Source organism: Sus scrofa, chromosome 8 (assembly GCF_054392235.1).
Source record: "Sus scrofa isolate SSC_HxYL_T2T_F1_AM1 chromosome 8, Sscrofa_HxYL_maternal_Yorkshire_Landrace_v2.0, whole genome shotgun sequence".
Taxonomy (NCBI): Eukaryota; Metazoa; Chordata; class Mammalia; order Artiodactyla; family Suidae; genus Sus; species Sus scrofa.
The window spans coordinates 88,866,299-88,888,841 of NC_139390.1; the positions used below are offsets into that span (position 1 = coordinate 88,866,299).

At 42.8% G+C, this 22,543-nt stretch overlaps 1 protein-coding gene across 12 annotated transcripts; it reads right to left on the minus strand.

Moving 5' to 3' along the window:
- Positions 1 to 2,586: 2,586 nt before the first annotated feature.
- On the minus strand, positions 2,587 to 21,917 carry LSM6 (LSM6 homolog, U6 small nuclear RNA and mRNA degradation associated). Of its 12 annotated transcripts, none has more exons than XR_014812850.1 (5): positions 21,415 to 21,917; positions 20,277 to 20,380; positions 13,948 to 14,063; positions 9,502 to 9,697; positions 2,587 to 6,594 (listed from the first exon to the last, which is right to left on the minus strand). XR_014812850.1 is itself a non-coding variant. In XM_005666843.4 (5 exons), the coding sequence occupies exons 3-5, from the start codon at positions 14,039 to 14,041 to the stop codon at positions 6,560 to 6,562; spliced, it is 243 nt and encodes an 80-aa protein (XP_005666900.1). In that variant the 5' UTR covers positions 14,042 to 14,063; positions 20,277 to 20,380; positions 21,771 to 21,850; the 3' UTR covers positions 2,587 to 6,559. The 12 variants fall into 12 exon arrangements, 10 of the variants coding, with proteins under 10 accessions (XP_005666900.1, XP_084828874.1, XP_005666901.1 ...); XM_005666843.4 differs by having other exon boundaries at positions 9,584 to 9,697; positions 21,771 to 21,850; XM_084972748.1 differs by having other exon boundaries at positions 21,771 to 21,850.
- Between the last annotated feature and the right edge of the window lie 626 nt (positions 21,918 to 22,543).

A 22,543-nucleotide genomic window follows, 5' to 3' on the forward strand; every position in this document is an offset into this window, starting at 1 on the left:
CAGGAGACTCCAGGGCGAGTGCACAAATTCTAAGTCATCTCAAAAAACGCCAGACTCCGCAACGCAGCTCCTGCAGACACAGCCAAGGGGCAGCGTGTACCCTGGCTGGGGTGTAAAGGGCTACTGGCCGCCTACAGATCTTTCCTGTCACACCTAAGCAAGGCGGCAACAAATCACTGTCAGCAGCATCATCTTTGAATGCAGAGGGCAGACGTCTGTGCACGCACCCTGGGACCTCCTTTCTGCAACGACTGGGAGGATGAGTGGAAAAGAAATTGATTTAGTGATTAAATGTGCGCTAGGAGGAATCCACAGAACTCAGCACTCAGGAGACTGATCAAAGAGTAGTGGGAACTGTTACTGGAGTTGCAGCCACCCCCCAAGTGACGTAGGCAAATCAGGGAACTTCTTTGCTTCCGGCTTCCATGTCTCGGAAAGGGGACCGCCCTGTTCAGAGAGATTGTGGGGATTAGCCCTGCCAGTTCACAAAGTCAAGGCCAGAGGCATAAGCCCATGATGACCTTCTACAGCACCGCTGAGGTGGAGAAACCATCTCAGAGATCTTTGCACCTGTGCCCAGACGGGAGGAACTGGGAAGAGGGTGTGAGGCAGGCTCTGCCCAACAAAGATGATGGCCCACCAACTAGACATCTTTGAACAAAGAGACAGCACATCCACTTTCTCAGGATGAAGACACTTATAAAGAGTTTCATTTATACTGAAATTGAGAGCCACTGGAACCTCATGTCTGAAAAGGGGTAAGGTTGTTTCATTTATTTATTTATTTTTTTATGGCTGCACCTGCAACATATGGAAGTTCCTGGGCTAAGGGTCAAAATGGAGCTGCAGCTGAGGCCTACACCACAGCCACAGCAACACCAGGTCCTTAACACGCTGAGCAAGGCCTGGGATCAGACCCAATCCTCACAGAGACATCTGATCCTTAACCTGCTGAGCCACAGTGGGAACTCCAAGGTTCGGTTTGAAATGCGACATACCCAGAGCTTCTGAAACAATTTACACTGCGTGTGGCTGTGATGGGAACTAAAGACTCCACAACGTGCGCACAGAACACATACTTGTCTGACTTGGGGTGATGCTTACCTGCTCTGTGGAAAGGTTTTTCTTTCTTTCTGCACTTACTTTTGAATCTAGAAATATACTAATGGGGAATATGTAAGTTACCCTGTGACAAAACCAAACCAAAACAACCTAGGCAGTCCCAGCTTCAGAAACTACACAAGGGACAATCACTACTTTCCTGTGGACTCTAGTAAAGAAATGGCAACACACCAGAACACAGGTCCCTCAACTCCAGTCTCAGTAAAGATTCTTTTTTTCAATGCAATAAACATCTGAGACTACGCAGTTGGGGATTTAGGTCTATTTCTTCCTTTAGGTAAGAAAAATTAATAATGCAAAGGATATGGTTAACATACTGTGAGGGCAGATTTTGAGTCAACTTGGCTAGGTCACAGCAGTGAGGTTTTTGGGCACACGTTCTAGACGTTTCTGTGAAGATGTTTTTTAAATGAGGTTAATAGTTAAATCAGCAGACCTTGAGAAAGGCAGAATTACCCTCTGTAATGTGGCTAGACTTCATCCAATCAGTTGAAGGGCTGAACAGAAAAGAAAAACAAAAAAAACTGACCTCCTCAGAAGAAATTCTGCCAGAAGACCGCCTTTGGCTTCAAATGGCAATTCTTCTCCAGGTCTCCAGCCTACCAGCCAACCCTGTAAATTTTGAACTTGCCAGCCTCCACAATTGTATAAGCCAGTTCTTTAAAATAAATGCGCCCAACAGATAAAGACAGATAGACAGACAGACATCCTATTGGTTCTGTTTCTCCTACTACACATGCTGTGATGAATACTACCATTGTTCACCAATACTTCTGGACTTTTTTCCTTCTAGGTGCATGATGAGATTATACTTAACTGAAAACTTAAGGTAAACTATGGCCATGTAACTTGCTTTGGCTAACAAGAAGGGAGGGGAGGTGTCTGGTGTCACTTCTATTCCTTTTTTTGCCCTTTTTTTTTTTTTTTTTGTATTTTTAGGGCTGTACTTGCGGCATATGGAGGTTCCCAGGCTAGGGGTGGAATCAGAGTTGTAGCCATGGCCCTACACCACAGCCACAGCTATGCAGATCCAAGCCATTTCTATGACCTACACCACAGCTCAAGGTAACGCCGGATCTTCAACCCACTGAGCGAGGCCAGGGATGGAACCTGCATCCTCACTGATGCTAGTCAGATTTGTTTCCACTGAGCCATGACGGGAACTCCTGTTGACAGTTCTGAGCAGAAAGCTTGGCGAGTCCAGACATGAGTCTTTACATTCTTCCCCCAGGGCACCAAGCCTTGAGTCACTCTAAGGTCGTAGAAACCTAAGAGGCTGCCTCCCTTTGTCTGGGCCCCCAGGTGACAGGAGCAGAGTCCCAGCTACTGGTCCCTGTGGATGTATTGCATGAGTAGAAATCATTTGTTTCAAACCAGAGGTGTGTGGGTTAAGATTGATAAACCATCTGGAAGAAAAAAAGTTGTCCCGTATCCTAGCAAGATTCATTCAAAATTCACTCAACATGCTGATTACAAATTTTTTATTTTTTCATTATTAACAAGTTCAGTAGGACTTCTATTTGACATCATCTCTGAACAGTGAGTGATCTGGGATGCTGTATACACATGATGGTTAATGAAACAGTTTCTCTCAAACTACATGTCAACTTTTCACAAACTGGCATCTCCTTTAACCCAAATTATTGGTAGAATATTATGCCAAACCCACCTGCATCCATTCCATTATAAAACTTGGAATAAGTGGCATCCATATAGATTTGCACATTTTGAAAACAAGACCTCAAAAACTAGTCTATCCCAGCTGTTCCGGTGTTTCATGATTTTATGAAGAGCCTAGAATACATATGTCCACCTTCTATTTGTTATAATTCCCAAATTACTACTAAGAACAGATAATCTTTCAATAAGGCGACTGAATCAAAACAGAAAATCTGGCTTTTCCTAGATGGAAAAAAAATAAAGATGGGAGTTTGAACCACATGGGCCTGTGAGGAAATGGAATGAACAGATGGAGATCATCAGATTTCAACATTGCCTAGTCCTAAGGTTATCTGAAATTTCAAGACATGAACGTACAGTTAAGATGATCAAATCCATCTAAAGTGTTCAGATTTTTAAAAGCATTCTCAAAGATTTGACCCAATTAAAAAAATATATATGATAGCACCACTTTCTCCCGTAAATACCGAAACCTACAAACTTAGTATAGAGAGTATGAAAGAAATTATGGAGGGCACAGTGACTTTTCTACTCCCCACAGGGCCTAGCACGGCGCCAACCTCCAGTTATCAGTCAGGAAATGGGGAACTGACTTGTGTTCCCACTTCCTCGGGTCGCACTGCCTGGTGGCTCCCGGTCTCCTAATGAAGGCAGCAGCTAAGGGAGGCGCAGAGCAAGCATCAGTGAGGGTCACATCAACCACCCCACCACTTGGCAGGCACTCCTCCTGCCCACCAACTTCTGTGGTCCCACTCCCACCCCGGCTAACTGGCCTGCAACTGGTGAGTCAAATCTGGTCAGTCAACAATGGACTGGGTGCATGGGCGCACTGCCATGTAAGGGTACAAAGTGGAATCAAAGCAGCTGCTGTATATTCACACCGCAACAGTCAAGACTCTTAGGTAGAGTCCAGCTCAACAAGCATCAGGGGAAAGCTTAGGAAACACAGTCGTCAGAGCCATGCTGCTGCGTGCAGAACCTTGTGGGACACAAGAAGGTCACGAGGGACAAAAACTGTAGTTTATCTTCCTTTCACCTATCATTTCTTTTTGTGGTGGAAAAAAAAGACGGTTAATGTAGTCTGGCTGTAAAGAATAGTCCTGGCCACAGAATGGGCCGAGATTTGCCTCTGAGTAGGATAGCTAGCCTATACGTGGAGGATCATTTGCTGTGAGGACAAAGGTCAGTGCCAGTCCACAGTAAGAGAACACACTGGCCCTCTGGCCTGGAATGCTGCACTGAGGTCACTCATGAGTCAGTGTCATTACCAAAGACAATGTCTCCCCCAGAGGTTGTTTCTATTCTTATAGATTATTTTCGCCTCCCGGGTGACAAAGCAAACACAGCAAGTCACCGTTTTGGTTCTCAGACCTTAAGGAAATCCCCCAAACATTTACGATCTGTCACATAATGAGGCACCCCCAGCCCACACACCACAGCGCCCTGAGTAAAAAAGCTGAAGCTGTAAACCATCTCTCAAGAGCACTCCCTCACTGAACGCTGAGATGAGAACATGGGATCACAGCACATGTCTGCCATCTGTATTTGTACTTGTCAACAGCTCTGTTTTGGGATAAACAGTTTTGAAATAAGAATCAATTCGACTTGTGGGAAGATTAGCCAAGGAATAGCTCAGAAGACCAAAACAGAACATGAAGTCAGAGAGTCTAAAAAAAAGAAAGAATTAAGCACAATTTTGTTTCTTGCTAAACACTCTTTGTCACAGCTCAAGAGAAAGAGCATGGTAGCCAGGGTTTGGGGCAACGAGATAGGGAAAAATATATTTACTCAAGTGAAAAACTCTCCTACCCAGAACAAAAGCCTTTGCTACAAGGCAACTAGAAATCATTCACTGACCTCTATGAGACTACAGTGAAGAAGAAAAAAGTAATTTCAGCATTTACACTTTGTTTCAAGGTTCTGCTACGTGAAGGTATACACAGGGGACGATTTGCATCGGTACAAGTGAATAATACAGGCCTTTATTACCATAAAAATGGCAGCATTTCCCAAAGTCGACCTTGATTAAAAGTAGTTCCGTGGTTGAAAACACCACCCCGCCACAGCGCTATCAGTGTAAAGAGATGGCAAGGGGAAAATAAAGGCATGTGCAGAAAGGGAGTTGGGGGAAGAAGTGAGCAAAAATAGGATGCAACAGATTGGTGAGAGATAACAGTGGAAGCAGCTGATGTGGGTAAGTGAAGGGACACAGTAACCTGGCAGCCTCATATTCTACAAAGCAAATGAGAACAGGTATGAGCCACTTGGAGGGACATCCATTTTCTCCTTAAAAGATGTCATTTATAAAAGAGCAAATTGGCGATGTATACTTACAGACTGGACCCTTTTCAAGCCCCTGTCAGGAAGTGTTAAATTATTGAAGCATAGTTTTACTTTTGGTGTGCACACAGTAAAATCTTGTGAAATGTTTCTGTTCACTTTCCCAAGTTATTAATTAAGAAATAATTGTTTCCAATTACTCTGTGATCTTTAAACCAAAACCAGACAAAATATCACACATGCTTCTCCAGACCCAGTACCGCCCCACCCTTCCCTCCTCTCCCGTCCTGACCCCACAGCCTTCAACCAGGAGATTGTGGACACTCGCATGGTGGCTCCTGGAACAGGAACGCTGCTTAGAATGGGAGGGACGGAGGATGGCGGCCAACATGGCGGTCCCACAATTGTCTGGTGTTCACTCAACCGCAGTGCCCAGTTATATCTGTTGTTCCTAGAGACAGTGTAAACTGTGCAGGGAACACAGCAGGGCTGGGCAAACCTCGAGAATAAAGCTCAACCTCTCAGCAGGAGCCGCATGAAGCAGAGGGGCCGCCCTGTGCCAAGCAATGTGATGCTTGTGCTCTGGCCCTGGACAGTGTCACTGGACAGAAGGGCTTCCTAGCAGCCCCTCCCTAGCGAGAGGGAGGACAAATCCTTCCCGTCATAGCTGAGCAACTGGAAGCTGAATGAGTTTACAAACTCCAGGCCTCGCTTTAACCTAAACACCTGCCAGACTGCATGGGAATGCCCCCGCCCCCTCCGCCACCACCCGCCCCATGTTCACAGAATAAGGGAACGGCGGCCAGAAAGGGGATCGGAAAACCCACCAAGTGCATGGCGAAGGGGGAGATGCAAGATGACTGTGCATTTAAATGGAAGGTCTTCACCTCCCTCGCATCTGAAGCCTTGAGAATCTCCCCCAGCTCGGTTCAGAGTCCTGCTCTTTCTGTGCAGCTGTCGCTCTTGGAGCCCAAATCTATTTCCTGTGGAAGGGATGGAACCAGAGGCTGAATATCTGGTCGCAGGGACCCTTTGCCGTCTCAGACCAAAACTGCACACCTTGTGGAACATTTCCTTTCAATCAAGTGTTTTGTACAGCACATGGAAGAGGATGTGATAAAAAAGGCCCGCTCTATGATATTTTAATTATCCTCAGTCAGTTCAACCAGTAAAGCAGTCAAATCAAACGGCATTGCTTGCAACTTCAATTACAAATCATACAGGGAGAAACTGATTCTCTTTTCTTTCTTTTAAACTGTGTCTCCTGTACACTGGCATAAGATAAAAGAAAACGACTGCAACTTGAATATGAAAGAACACTTTACAGTTAAATCCACAATTGTATATATTTATCTTATTCACATGTCAGTGAAAAATCACAACTGTTACAAAATAGGACAAATTACATGACAAAAGAATCAAAAAACTTAATAAAAAAATATATCCCAGTACGAAAAGTATTGTACTCTTGGTGACTTTACATCCTCCTCTTCTGGGTACTTATGTACAACACTGAAAAGAAAAAATGAACACATTGAAAAAAACTGTATCATAACAGCAAGTTTTAAAAGCAAACAGATGTTAGTCTGGCAGCTCTGCAGATGTCAAAGGAATTTTCATATCACACAATACATTCTACAACTACCATTAGAATAATTTTTATGACTCTGGACCTGAGTTTGACTTTTGGTAGGACTGTGTTCTGATTTTAGCCATATATCTGACTTCAGATTAAGTATAAAGAACCTATATTCGTTCATCTCCTCAATATAATCACTAAACTTCCTGTTTATTTTTTTAAATTGCATCAGGATAAACAAGAGCTGAGGAGTTTGTTATTTTCGTTAAAGATATTCAAGTCCTAATTCTGAGTTCCCTGTAAAGAATCAACCTTTGGTGTTAGCCAAAGTTTTGCTTAGTCTTCTTGTGACCACCCAAACTGAAGTCTGAGGATACGTGGTACATATGAACCAGACCATATCTGATGACTGGGTTGCTCCAGAGACCCTTCCAACAGAGGGGTACCTACCGCTACCCCCTCCCCTCACTCAGATTCTGACAGGTTTGTTCAGAGTGAACATTAGGAGATATCTTGATCAAAGCATAGCACAGGCTGATCAAGTAAGCCAGGATCCTCTTTAAGAGGTAAGGATGACGGGAGTTCCTGCTGTTGCTCAGTGGTAACGAATCTGACATGCATTCGAGCCCTGGCCTCACTCAGTGGGTTAAGGATCCGGCGTTGCCATGAGCTGTGGCTGTGGTATAGGCCAGCAGCCGTAGCTCCCATTTTGACCCCTAGCCTGGGAATTTCCATATGCCGCAGATGTGGGCCTAAAAAGAAAAAAAAAAAGGGGGGGGGGGATGAGAATTATGGAGCCTAAAGATAACAGCCACTGATTACCCTGTGGAAAAAGTTCTATGGAGGGAATCACCGAAATAACAAGTTTGGGCTGCAGTGTGCATGTGACAGGATCCACCCTATCACCTCTCACAAAACCAGCAGCTGACCACTATCAGCTGCCTTGTGATGGGAAAAGAGCGTTAACATTTCTTAGTAAATGGAAAAAGTCAAATAAGAACAATATTAAAAATCAGAGGAGAAATTCTACACATAGGAAGGACTAAAAAGGTCTATATAAGATCACGTGACCCCAATGTTTATAGAGTACTGTTCACAATAGCCAAGACATGGAAGCAACCTAAGTGTCCATCAACAGAGCAATGGGTAAAGAAGATGTGGTACGTGGATACAATGACTCAGCCAGAGAAAAGAATAAAATAATGCTATTTGCAGCAACATGGATGGCCCTAGAGAGTATTATACTAAGGGAAGTAAGTCAAACAGAGACAAATACCATATGATATTGCTTCTATGTGGAATCTAAAAAAATGATATGAATGAACTTATAAAATAGGAAGAGACTCATGGTCATAGAAAACAATCTTATGGTTACAAAAGTGGAAAGCGGGGATAAATTAGGAGTTTAGGATTAACATACACTATATATAAAATAAATAGCCAACAAAGCCCTACTGTATAGCACAGTAGTTCATTATACATATGAACCACTTTGCTGTATACCTGAAACTAGCAACACTGTAAATCAACTAAACTTCAATAAAAAGTAAAAATAAAATAAAGATATGAAGTGAAGCAATATAGTACTATAAGGACAGGAGACAGAATACCTAAAATAAAAGCCAGGATATTTAGTTCATAGCAAAGAGATCCAATTGTTAAGGGGGCTGAAGAAGTTATCTAGAACTAAAGAATGCACATTAATAAAAAACCCGAAATCAAGGCCAGAGCTCCATTTGGGGGAATGGGACCAAAAAGTGGGGACAGGCCAAGGGATAATTCCCAGTTTTGATGTCTCCCCCCTCTCCCTCAAAAGTCAGTTCATACGAATATGACTCTACTGATAATGAGTTTTTAAACAAAGGACTTAAAAGTAATCATAGTAATCTGTAAGTTGATAAAAAGCTGAGTAACTTCAGATCCATATTTCTGCTGTCACTTTTGCCAAAGTAAAGGAAACAAACCTCCCACAAAAAAGCATTTGAATGCTCAACAGTAAAACAGCACAAGTTAACTGCCAAATGATGCAAACCAAAGATAGCAGAGAAACTGGCCACGCTCATAGCTCCGGCTGCTGTGGGAGAGGCGGTGTGGGGGGAATATAACACACTGTCTTCAAGAGAACCGCGTTCAGGAATTCCTGTCATGGCTCAGTGGTTAATGAATCCGACCAGAAACACTGAGGTTGAGGGTTCGATCCCTGGCCTCGCTCAGTGGGTTAAGGATCCAGCATTGCTGTGAGCTGTGGTGTAGGTCGAAGATGCGGCTCAGATCCTGCGTTGCTGTGGTTCTGGAGTAGGCCAGTGGCTATAGCTCCAATTAGATCCTTAGCCTGGGAACCTCCATATGCCACGGGAGCAGCCCTAGAAATGGTAAAAAGACCAAAAAAAAAAAAAAAAAAAAAAAAAGAGCGAGAGAGAGAACTGAGGTCAGTGTACCAAGGGCCCCTGAGCCCCTCATCAGTAAAGGGACGGGAGAAGGAACTCTCTAGTTCCAAAATGTCATCAATCAGGGAGTTCCCATCATGGCTTGGAGGAAAAAAAATCCGACTAGCATCCATGAAGATTCAAGTTTGATCTTCGGCCTCGCTCAGTGGATTAGGAATCTGGTGTTGCCATGAGTTGTGATGTAGGTTGAAGACACAGCTCAGATCCCATGTTGCTGTGGCTGTGGCATAGGCTGCAGTTAGACTGCAGTTCTAACTCAACCCCCAGCTTGGGAACTTTGTGGCTCTAAAAAGCAAAAATAAATAAATCAATAAATAAAAGAACTGGTCACTAAAGATCTGAGATGTAAGAATTTAAAAAGAAAGCAAAACTAAAACTGAACTTTTAAGTTACCTAGAAAACCTGCTGGCAATCTGATTACGAACAGAAAGGCACACTCCGGACATTGCGTAACTGTAGAGTGCAGGCGTATTACCATTGTTTCCTCGGATAAATGCGTCCCCGTACTTGTTCTTCAGCTGTCCGTTTACATACTCCTCCGTCTGTTCCAAGGCTATGTTCATGTAGCCGTCCAGGCACGCCAGGACCCCTGGAGATGGAGTCAGTCCGAGAAGACGTACAGAGCACAGTTGAAAATTATAGGGTCTACTGGGAGCTGACAATCTCTTTACGCATTAGCTCTTACATGGTTAATATAAAAATTCATACTGTAAAGGAATCAATGGACTGAAGCACAAAAACAGTCTCTGCTCTCCTCTCCACTGGCCTGAATGGAGGCTGAGATGCGTGCAACGTGAAGGCCTCTCACACCCACTGCTGGCGGGGAAACATGACAGGACGTATACCAACAACAGCGACTTTTAAAGCCGTCACAAAAAGTAACATGGTACGACTACTGCAAACAAAATCCCAGGCTCTGAAAGCTAAAAACAGGACTGGGCAATTATGCAGGAACAAATGACCACTAGCCAAGACCCCGCACATCCAATGGTACTTCTGACTTCAATCACTAAGTGAACTCGGGTCTGGCAGGTTGATCTTGTTCTGTGTACATCTCCCGCAGCAGACGAACGTACCCCAAGGTTAAGAGGAAGTCTCCAGAATGTGCTAAAATAAAGAAGCAGAGCAGACAGCAGGTGCCCCTGATAGAACATCCTAAAGCTGTGACTCGAGGAAGAGCAGCTTGAGAACGCGGGATGACATGTCACAGCTCTCTGTGTGGTCCCCGTTAGAACATCTGCAAACCCAGACTAACAGAGAGACGCAGCCAAGAACATTCTAGGGAGCTTTCAAGGAAACTGTTCAAGCGAGATCTTTTTAATTGTGTTAAGATGGTACCAATTTTGCAAAATTTGACCTGATGAGCTTTTTTAAAAAAGACGAAGATATATAAGCCACTAATTCAAGTGGTGTTTTCTAGGAAAACAACTTAAGTAAAAACAAATACTATAAATTTGATTCAATTAACCAAGTTGATAGCTTAGCTTAGTCTCAACTTCGTTAACATGCTCCTCACTTCCTGCCTCTGCCCCTATTATCCTCCAAACAAAAAAGTTCCTTTCACAATTGTGTGTGTAGTGACAGTGTAAGACAGTAATCTCACATAATTCTGCTAGAAGCTGCAAACTTTCGAAGCATCAGGATGGACTGTGAACAATTAATATCAATTATTCCCTATCAAAAAAAGCTAAAGATAACAACTTTACAGATTATTTCCTGCTGTATTACTTTATATCTAAACCACAATCATAAATGAGCAAGAAACTTGAGATATGACATGCAAATGTTTCAAAATTAATTAAAAGCACTTAAAATAAAATGTTCACCTCTAATAAAAATATTCTCATAGCAAAGGTTTTTTTAAGGACAAAGTTTTTTTTTTTTTGTTTTTTTTGTTTTTTTTAAGAAAAAGGTTCCAGGAGGTTGGAAGCCCTTCTCAAAGGGACTAAGCTACAATGAGTAGCTTCTTCAAACTTAAAGGGAAATTGCTACAGAAAGCTGGGTTTTTTCCTTTTTTAAAAAAGTTATTAAATCACATTCTTTTTTTGTTTTTTTGGGGGGGGCACACCTGGGGCATATGGAAGTTCCCAGGCTAGGGGTCAAATTGGAGCTACAGCTGCTGGCCTACACCAGAGCCACAGCAATGCAGGATCTGAGCCACGTCTGCGACCTACACCACAGCTCATGGCAACGCCAGATCTTAACCCACAGGGCGAGGCCAGGGATCAAACCCACAACCTCATGGTTCCTAGTCGGATTTGTTTCGCTGCACCATGATGGAAACTCCTTAATCACATTCATATTCTCTACAGTATGCTCTCAATAGTGTACAACATTTTGCTTTAACAGTATAGAAACCATGAACAGACACCCATAAAAGGAGAAAAATTATGGTTATTGCCCTGATGGAGAGCCATTTGGCACCGTCTTTGACTCTGAAACCCTAGCCCAGGGAATTTATTATAAAGAGGTACTGGGACAAGTGCTCAAGGTACATGTTAAAGGAGCAGGGTCATTTACAATAGGAAAAACTTGGTAAACACCTAAATGTCCATTAATAAGACACTGGTTAAAAAAAACAAAAACAAAACTGTGGTCCATCCACTCGTGGTATTCCTATGCAGTCATTAACCACTCTATATTGTCAGAGAACTGAACACTTTTTTTTTTTTTTTTTTTTGTCTTTTGTCTTTTTGTCTTTTTGTTGTTGTTGTTGTTGTTGCTGCTATTTCTTGGGCCGCTCCCGCGGCATATGAAGGTTCCCAGGCTAGGGGTTGAATCGGAGCTGTAGCCACAGGCCTACGCCAGAGCCACAGCAACGCGGGATCCGAGCCGCGTCTGCAACCTACACCACAGCTCACGGCAACGCCGGATTGTTAACCCACTGAGCAAGGGCAGGGACCGAACCCGCAACCTCATGGTTCCTAGTCGGATTCGTTAACCACTGCGCCACGACGGGAACTCCTGAACACTTTTTTTAAAGTTAAAATTAATCAGAATGGATGTATAACTGATCCCACTTATGTACACTTTGCTTATCTGGAGACAGATCCAAACTGCTAAGGCTGATTATCTCTGGATAGTAGAATCATTTAGCTTTTTTCCATATATTTTTCTCCATTATTTGCTTTGAAATTTCTTGGAAAAAGAAAAACATATTTTTACCTTCATAAATAGAAAAATTTTCACTAAAGAATAGAGAGAAAAAAGGTCAGGCTGACTGATCTCCTCAATAAGGTGGGTGCAGAAGATACTGCGCTCATGTCCCCGTAATCAGCTGCTGAATATTCTCTAGAAGTCTGATCCCTCCTTTGGGCCCAGAGGAGTTCAAGGGTGGAAGGAGCACATGAAGACATTATAACATCTCAGTATTCAGCATAAATCCACTAAAAAAATCAAACTAAACTGGAGATATGTTATTAATGTCAAGAAACTAAAGCAGTACATAAACTGCAGAGTATTTCTTAACAAGTTTTGGAGTCAAGCCTGAGTCTGAATCCTAGCTCCTTCCTCACTAGGTAGGGATAATCAGCAGAGATCTCAAAAGATTTATGTGAAGAGAAATGAAAATTAAAGCGATTCACACACACTGGACCCATAGCGAGCTCTCAATAAAGCTAAGTCCGCATGCATGGAAAGTGGAAAAATCTCAAGAGATTACGCTCATTATTTAGGAAAGAGACCAAGAATTAATCAGAAAAGAGACCAAGAAAAGGCTTTAAAACTTACTAACGAATTAGTTACCTATACCTGTGAAACATTCTCAGAAATTTAACTATCTTAATTTTGGAAGATTAGGAATAAGGTTACTTAAAAAAATGGAGTTTGATACCATTCCTTCCACACAGTTAATTTCGGTAGTGTCGCAGCCCCTTAAAAAGTTCATTTGATTCTCAAGAACAGAAAGGTGTTTTTGGATACCCCACACATTATACAAGCAGGAAGTTCATGCAGTAAATTGACACTGTCCAAATAGTTGCTTGCCAGTCCTGACCACTTCCTCGAAAACAAGTGCTGTGGGGCCAATGTGTTCTTCTGTACCAGTTATTTAAGCCTGGCTACCACCAGGAACTCGGACACACAATTTCAAAGCAGAGGCAGGAGTCAGGAGCCCCAAATCACAGCACAAGTCAGGCACTCAAGCTCTGCTGTCAAAGCTCTCTAAAATGAACGACCTCAGAGTTCCCACTGTGGTACAGTGGGTTAAGAATCCAACTGCAGTGGCTCAAGTTGCTGCAGAGGAGTGGGTAGAGGAGGGGGTTCGATCCCCAGCCCCAAGCAGCGGATTAAAGCATCCAGCGTTGCCACAGCTGTTGCGTAAGTTGCAGCTGCAGCTCAGATTCAATCCCTGGCCTGGGAACTTCCATATGAAGCAGGTGCAGCCATAAAAACAGATAAATAAAATAAAATGAACTACCTCAGGGAGTTCCCGTCGTGGCACAGTGGTGAATGAATCTGACTAGGAACCATGAGGTTGCGGGTTCGATCCCTGGCCTCGCTCAGTGGGTTAAGGATCCAGCGTTGCCATGAGCTGTGGTGTAGGTCACAGACTCGGTTCGGATCCCGTGCTGCTGTGGCTCTGGCGTAGGCTGGTGGCTACAGCTCCGATTCGACCCCTAGCCTGGGAACCTCCATATGCCACGGGAGCAGCTCAAGAAATGGCAAAAAGAAAAAAAAAAAAAAAGAACTACCTCAGAGGTAGAAGAAGAACTGGGCATAAAAATTATTGACAACCAATGCTTTTTTGGTCTACTGGGTACTGAGGTTAATAAAATCATTTAAGTCACCTTTACTTCTTTAGTGAACAGCAGTTCTAAGGATGAAGCATAGAAATAATACCTCGATAATCCACTCCAGAATTTAATTTTACCACTACTGGTCGTCCAATGATTTGCTTTAGGAAGTCACTGGGTGTTTGCTTCCGCAGACTCATTTTAACAATCCTGGTCAGAAATCTGAAAAGGAAAGCAACAAAGGTAAAGATGAAAAGTTAATTATTCAACGAAAAAGCCTGGAAGCTCTTAACACATTTATGGGGAATCACGTGGAGTCAGCATCCTTCGACCACACACCTACAACACGCGACAGCTAACATGATTCCAGTACTTACCAGGAACTGGACACTCAGCTAAGCCCTTTACATGCGCCCCCTAGTTCAGTCACACAAGAACCCCCTGACACGGCCTCGTCACAGAAGAGCCCCATGTCTCCAGAGCCCCTGTTCTGAAGCACCTGTCACCACTGTCCCCGCCCAAGTCAATATACCCATTACCCCAAGACCACCCCCTCCGCTTAGGGAATATTTATTTTATGTTGAGCGCTCTGCTGAGATCCTGAGAAACACTCAGATGTAAGCTTTACAAGAACCCTGGGAAGAAGGTCTTAATAGCCCCATTTTGCTGATGAAAATTAAGATACACAGATACATTATTTCCTAATTCCCTAAATGTGACAGAATCAACATTAATGTTCAAATCAATCATATTTTAAAGTTACCTACTGTTTATATAACGTTTATATAATATTTACAACAACTGATGCCAAAATAGTACCTCTGGAAAGAATTATAATCATAATTGAGAGCTAATATTTGAGTGTACTACAGGCTGGCACTTATGTAAGCACTTTACATGTATTAATCCACTTAGAGCTCGCTGAGGTAGGTATTGTTTTAACCTCATTTTACAGATGAATAGACACAGGAAGGGCTAACCATCCGGCTCAATGTCACAAGCCAGTAAGTGCCTGGCCAGCCCAGGTCTTAATCACATCTTTATGAACCTTCCTGAAAACTGCTAATGTAGCCCAAGATTTTGACTTAGCCTATTATAATTATGGCAGATGTACACTCTCTATGACAAAGAAGCTTAAAAAATCAAGAATAATAGGAATCTGAAATTGGGAAAGGGCTGGACACAGCCAAACCAATCACAGACCTACATAGCTGCCCATCACTCCTTTCAAAACTCATCTTGTTTTATAAGCTCTCTCTCTCAAAATACTTGGGTAAGAAAATAAAATAGCAGTTACTTGAGCAAAAACCTTGGAAATTAATTTTTCTGTTTCAGTCAAATTCAGCATCACTTTTATTTAGTAGCCATACAGCATTGACACTTAAAAATTAGCATGGATATGATACCTGAAGGACTCCCCTCAAGAACTCAAATCTTTTTTGTGTGTATTTTCAATGGAAATTTTCATTAAACATTCTTTCCTAAATGGCACTGTTTATTTCACTTAAAGCCCATCCACTCAATAATCTAAATTCAGGTTTAAGATCACTGGAGATTTTCTCAACCTGAATCCCTGTAGGCTCAGCAATTTAGATAAGCTAGAATGCTACATTATTGGCTTTTCATTTGTTTAACAATTATGTGTATACACATGCTGCAAGGAAATTCAAAAAATACTGTACCCAGGCTCTGGCCTTAAAGAACCTGGAATCTTGAAGAATCTACACTCTTATTTAAACTGTTATTTAAAATTCTGGTTTTGAGTAAACAAAAATGATCATGATTTAAGTCAAATAATTTTCTCTAACCAAGAAAAATCAACATTCCAAGTTAAATAAAAGACAAATTTCAAAAACTAGTCCTGGATTTGGGGTTGTTATTCAGTCCTTCTCCCTCCAGTCCATCTCCCCAAGGCTTGAAGGATTTTTCTAATGTGATCAACTGTTTTGCTCAGAAATTTTTAACTTTTCTACTGAATTGCCAGTTTATTTATTTTTAGCTCCAGAGATTGAACAGATAAGTGAAATTACAACTACTGTTCAGACAATCACGATTCATGACTCAGATCACAAAACAAGGTTATTTATGCTGCTTTGAGCCCAAGGAAAAAAATTATAAAGTAAACACTGTAGCAGATTCAAAGCCTTTGATGAATTTGGAAAGGAGAAATAAATCTTCCCATTCATCTACAATATGCCTTATTTCTGCCTTGAACACGTGCTATTTTCTGGTTGAACGGGTCTAGGAAGATAACACTGAAGGTCCCATAGAAACTCAACCTGGGGATCTTTGGTTCATTTCCCACCAGATGCTATGTCCGATCAAGCCAGCATCTGCATGCACAAAACTGAGAGGCAACTAGCTGTTTATTTTGTGCTAAAGAACCACTAAGATGCATTGTGATGTGAAAATCTATTATGACCTACCTTGTCCAAAGTTAAAAGTTAGTGACAGATAAAATACAAACCTAGACTGTTAGTTGCTTAACTGATGGTATTACTTAAAAATGTTATTAATACTGTCTTTTCTCACCTTTTAAAAAAGCATATATTCTTCTAAGCTCATTAAAAACCACACTCTGCCATTAAGCCTCATCTTTACTCTAATTAACAACAATCTCTTTCTGAAGGCATTCCACACTTCAGATTTTCTTGAAGCACCAACCTGTCAGACAGCAATAGGACATGCCTTGGGCCCTCAGAGTTTACACTCCAAAGGGGGCATGAACAAGCAAATGGAAGAGTTTTTAAAAGCTGTATGTGTTTGGGTAGAATTAGGCAGAGAACAGCATAGAGGAGATTCACTTAGCCCAGGCCTGGCAGATCAAAGAAAGATTTCAGCTGAATGTGAAGGAAGGTGGTCCACTGCCTAAAAGGGAGAAATCTTAGCAAAGACACGGTGATGGTGACAAGTGTGTTTGGATTTGAGGAGGAAATGCTACAATGGCAAGGAGGACATGACGCAGCCACAGAAGCGGGTAGGGCCACAATCACGGAGAGGATGGGAAGTCAGAAGAGAGCATGGGTCGTTTCTCAAATGTGAATCATCTGCATCACCTGTTCTGGGTCAGGACCTTGTTTGCAAAAGCCTAAAACATTCTAATGAACTGGCAAGCGAGCGAAATCCTTCTGTCAGTGGTGAGGACCATGGGAAGGTTTTAAGCAGACACCTGCATGAGTCTTCTTTAAGCAGACTTGCACCTTAGACAGTAGACTGGAGACGGGCCAGCTCACCTAGTTTGGGAATCACAGTTTCTCATTTGGTGATTTGGCACTATTTATTTACTACTTTTATATGCTTTACTGTGGGTTTTTTTCGGGTTTTTTTTTTTTTTTTTTTTGATCTCTTTACAGCTGCATCTGAGGCATATGAAAGTTCCCAGGTTAGGGGTTGAATTGGCTGCAGCTGCCGGCCCACAACCACAGCAACGCAGCACCTGAGCCGCGTCCGCAACCTACACCACAGCTCAGGGCAATGCCGGATCCTTAACCCACTGAGCGAGGCCAGTGATTGAACCCACATCCTCATGGATACTAGTCAGGTTCTTCACCTGCTGAACCACAAAGGGAACTCCTACTTTTTACTGTTTTGTAGTTTTTTCTCTCTCAAGAGACTGGAAGCCACATGAAAGGAGAGACTACTACCAAGCTTCTCATTTACTCTCTAGAATATTGACACTGTGCTAAATCTCTTGAAAAAAATTTTTTTAAAGTTATTTGGAAAGAGGATGGTTGCTTCAAACACATTTTATCCATCACTTTAGGAGAGCATATCTTTTACATTTGTCTTCATTAGGTTTCCGTGGTACTCTCTGTTACTTAATGACTTGCCCATAAATCCATTTTGTACGGCTAAATTGGTCTTGACACCACAATTTTTCCCATGACTTGGCTCATGTAATTTTAAGTTTTCATCTTTTAAATTGGATAAGGCAGAAGGAACAGTTCTGTTTCTAAAGGAAGGAAAAAAGCCTCTTGAACCATAGACATATAAGAAGAAAAAGAATTCATTTCTTCAGGGTCACCTTGATAAAACTTCCCTTCAAAACTAAAGCCAGGAGTTCCTGTCGTGGCGCAGTGGTTAACGAATCCGACTAGGAACCATGAGGTTGCGGGTTCGATCCCTGCCCTTGCTCAGTGGGTTAACGATCCGGCGTTGCCGTGAGCTGTGGTGTAGGTTGCAGACGCGGCTCGGATCCCGCGTTGCTCTGGCTCTGGCATAGGCTGGTGGCTACAGCTCCAATTCGACTCCTAGCCTGGGAACCTCCATATGCCACTGGAGCAGCTCAAGAAATGGCAAAAAGAAAAAAAAACAAAAAACACTAAAGCCAAAATCACCCTCTATGCCTTCCCTCCTTTCCCTGACTCCTACTCAGGCTTTTTTTTTTTTTTTTTTTTTTTTTTAAGGTTTCTTTCTTTCTTTTTTTCAGGCTTCTCTTAAATGACCTATTTTCATAAATGGCTATTAAGTCAAAAGCACTATATTTTCTGGCAGAAGCTACTAAGGGGTCTGGTATGATGACATCTGCAGAGGGTTTTAAAAGAGGGGGGGCAGAAAATCAAAGTTTATCATCCAACTATGTGCCAGGCAATGTTAGAAGCCTGAGCAGTTCACACAGTAACCCCATGAGGAGGTGGGCAGAACTAAGGCTTGACCCCAAAGCTCAGGCCCTTTCAAAGGGTACAGCTGCCCTTTTGAATACATCAAGATTCTCTTGTTAAACCTGGGGGATGGTCATAGAGACAGTGAGAGACCTAACTGGAGAAAATGCCCAAAGTGATAAAGTATTGCAAATTAGCCTGTGAAGATTTATAAGGAATAAGAACAGAAAGAAGCCTATTCAATGTGACTGAGTCGTGTCACTGAGCAGAAGACGTGCAAATCCTTCTTTCTTGGCAAATGTTTACCATAAGCTTTCACTTACTCTTAAAAGTATTTATAGTTTAGGGTAAAAAAAAAATTGAAAAATAAAAAATAAGCAATGAAGCATAACACTACAAGCTGAGTAAACGCAGCTGTAGACTAACTCATCTCCAGTGCCGGAGAGGGCGTCAGACACCAAGACAAACAGCCATCTACACATATCCTTTCTGAGACAGTGGACACTGAGCCCTCTTCTGACGGCTCCAGACCAACCCCTCCTCCCCTCTCTCAAGAGAAAATTTTGACTTGGTTCTCTGTGCACCCAGAGCACCCCTCTCACTTGCAGTTTGGGTCCTTGGCAGGCTGTCCTGTAGTTTCCCTTTTTTGCTGATGAGTCTCCTACAGTGGGTTCTAAGCTTCTTGGGGACGTGTTATTCACTTGGTGTCCCTGGCACCAAAGCACACTGCCCAGGCTTATGGAAGCAGTGCTTAAGGGCAGTGCCAAGGAAAAGCTCTCCTCTCCCAACTATGGTGCAGTGACAACTATTGTACAGCATCAGCCATGTGTGTAAACAGCTACGACACAGGGATATCTTTATTGCTGACCACCAAATAAAAGATGGAGAAAACAGAAATGCTTCTGGGTTGTCCAAAAGCCAGCTACATCTGAATCAACACAGATACCTATGAAAATGAAGACTCCTGAAGCCTACTCCTACTCAGACTCTCTAAGTAACGGGCACTGTTACTGACATTCTATAAAGTTCCCCAAACAATCCCCATTTGCAAATGGTTCTCCTCCAGGAGTGATTTTAAACCCCACCTCAGGGACATTTGGAAATATCTGGTTACACTATGGGTTCTCCTGACTGAGGAGGGTGGTACCACTGGTACCTAGGACGTAGAGGCCAAGGATGCTGCTCAATGTCCTACAAAGCACAGGACGATGCCTCTGCAACAAGGGATTATCTGCCCCCAAAAGTCAGCATAAAGGCTGAGAAACCCTGCTATAAGCCCTAAATCAAAACACGATTGTTCTCTGATCTTAAAGCCACAGGAGTTTTAAAAACCCTTCAAGGGTTAACAAGTGAGAACCAACAGCTAAATTCTAACCAGATGATAGAGTATAAATTATAATGTATTATTTTATTCCAACACATAAAGAATCTGAAAACAACCATCAAAAAAAAAAAAAAAAAAATTCCCTTGAAGGGACTGCCACTGCCATTCTGAATAAAGAATTTCCAGTCCTGGTCAGGAAAACAGTCGCCTTCCCATTTTTCAGGGCTACAGCTCCCTCAGATGATCATAATCTCTGCTACTTGGAACAATTCTAGAACAGTAGAATATGAAAAAATATGTATGTGTGTACAAAAATATATACATATACATATAATCAAATCACTGTGCTGTAACCTGAAACTGATGCAATACTGTAAATAAACTACACTTCAATAAAAAATAATTAAAACAGTAGAATAATCCAAATGCTGTCAACATTTTTAAAATTCTAATACTGAGTACGCCACAGTTTAGTGAGAGACCACCTGCTGCAGCATAAAGATTACTCACTTGGGAGGCAGGAAACCTGAGTTCTAATCCCAGTTCTGCTACTTAATTAGCTGTGTGCCTTGGATTACTCATCATCTCACCCCTGCAGGACTCAGGTTCCTCATCTGCAAAATAAGGGAGTTATGCCAGGTGATCACCTAAGTGATCATCCTGTTCCAATATTCAGTCAGCCTATGCAGTAACTCCACCAATACACACACACACACACACACACACACACACACAGACATAATCCTTTGAAGAATCCTGCACAAAATTCAAGCAAGGGGAATTGCCACACACCACCATTAAAAAAAAAAAAAGTCCAAAGAGGCTCAACCTTGGCGGTTGAAATATTAGAAATGAATTACTTTTGGTGAAAAAGGCAGTCATACATGAAAGAACTAAATTACTAAAACTTTTTTGGAAAACAACTTGCCAACGGGTATGAAGCCCTTAAAAGACCCTACAAGATCACAGCATCTATTCTGTTAATTTCACGTCTCAAATTAGTTCAAGTTAATCATCTGAAATAGTTTTTTTTTTTAAAGGTTTATCAAAGTATTATCTGGAATACTAAAACGAAGCAAAGATTCACAAACACCCTAAATGCTCCAGCCAGGAAATGGTTAAATAATTTATAGGACCAATCAAAAAAAAAGATACAAAATTAGGAGTGATATTTAGGTTACCACTTTTAAACGAAAGTGGAAAACTAAATACATTTTTAAGTGATAAAATAAGTACAGCCTCAGCTCAAGTAGAAACTAGCACACACAAGTATAATACAGACTGTAAGTGGAAGGATACCGTGTAATACTAAACTCTTCTGTATTTCCAATTTTTCTATTAATCCTGTATTAATAAGGGGTGGGGGGAGGTCACACTCTCAAGATTACCTGCATCATCCTATTTCTAGACACAAACAAAAATACTTGCTGTGAACGCGCGCGCGCGCACCCCTACACACAAAGCCGTGGTGACTATACTTAACACCAGCCAACTGCAGGCATTCGCAACCAGACAACTCGCTAAGTGGCTATTCCAGCTCTTGATGGCTGAGGGTTAAACGTAGCCACCCCGTTGTAGCAGAGGCCAGGCAATTCTGGGAGAAGTCTGGCCCTGGGCTCGGGGTCCGCTTTCCCGCCGAATCCCCGACCTAATGGGGTTCCCTGCGGAGCTTCGCCCACTGGGAGCAGTCTCGGAAGCCAGCTCGGTGGGGCCTGGTCGATGCCGTTCCTCCCCGCGTGGTCTAGGCAGCCCTCGGGGAAGGGCTTTCGGGGCCTGGCTCAGGAATCCCGGCGCCGGGGATCCCAGTTCTCCGGGCCACCGCACGCGCCAAGGACCAAGCACGAGCGCGGCACCTCGCGGGGACCCGCCACCCGCAGGCTCCGGAGTCCGCGCTCGCTCCCGCACCTCCAGGGGCTGCCGGCCAGGTCCCGGGCTGCCGCTCCCGAATTCTGCCAGCGAAGGAACACTGGGGCCTCGGACGGCCCACGAGTCCGAGTGGCTCACCTCGCGGCCGGGAACAGAACCCCAACTCCGGGGACCCCACAAGCCCGGCCTCCGCCAACCAACCCGGCAAAACCGCAACTGAAATCGCCCAGGGGCGGCACTTTTCTGCCTCAGCCAATCATTGCTCCTCATGACTACGGCAGCCCGCGAGGACCGAAAAGGCCGCACCTCGGCTGAGCGCGCAGACCCCAGAGTCCTGGTTGGCTCGAAGGCGAAGTTGGCGCTTTGGAGTCAAAGCGGAAAGCGCTGCTGCTCTCTTGTAACGGAAAGCAGACACCAACACCGTCTCCTCCCCGCCTCTAACAAAGAAAAAAGCAATACTGGAAGTGATCTTTTAGCCAGGATTTCTTTTAGGCAGAAATGTTAAGAAATATCTTGAAATGATAGGAAACTGGAATTCACTGCTGAAGTAATGACGCTATATACTCAGAAATGTCCCGAATTTAAATCATTAAATGCAAATAAATAAATAAAACAAGCAGTCTCGAATCTTTAAATCCACTTTTGGGTTTTGATTAAATGTGTAAAGACGAAGTCTTTATTAGCAAGAGATTGTTTCCATAACGACGTTAATCGACACAAAAAATTAAAATCACTAAACTAACTCGTATTATAAAGGCATAAAGTGCGTTGCAAACTAGTTGTGACTGGAAACGGTGTACAGACATTATTTAAGTGTTGCTATGGGAACTTGCTTTGGAACTTTGCATGAATTTTCAGTATTCTGTTAAAGGGAGAGAAAAAAGAAGAAAACTTTATGCCAAGATTGGTTC

Excerpts from the sequence above, each read along its gene's own strand:
- LSM6 (XM_005666841.4), bottom strand. The coding sequence starts at position 14,041 with ATGAGTCTGCGGAAGCAAACACCCAGTGACTTCCTAAAGCAAATCATT. Across the intron at positions 9,698-13,947 it reads TTCTGGAGTGGATTATCGAG|GGGTCCTGGCGTGCCTGGAC; the intron begins GTATTATTTCTA and ends CTCCATCTCCAG. Across the intron at positions 6,595-9,501 it reads ATTGCCAGCAGGTTTTCTAG|TGTTGTACATAAGTACCCAG; the intron begins GTAACTTAAAAG and ends TTTTCTTTTCAG.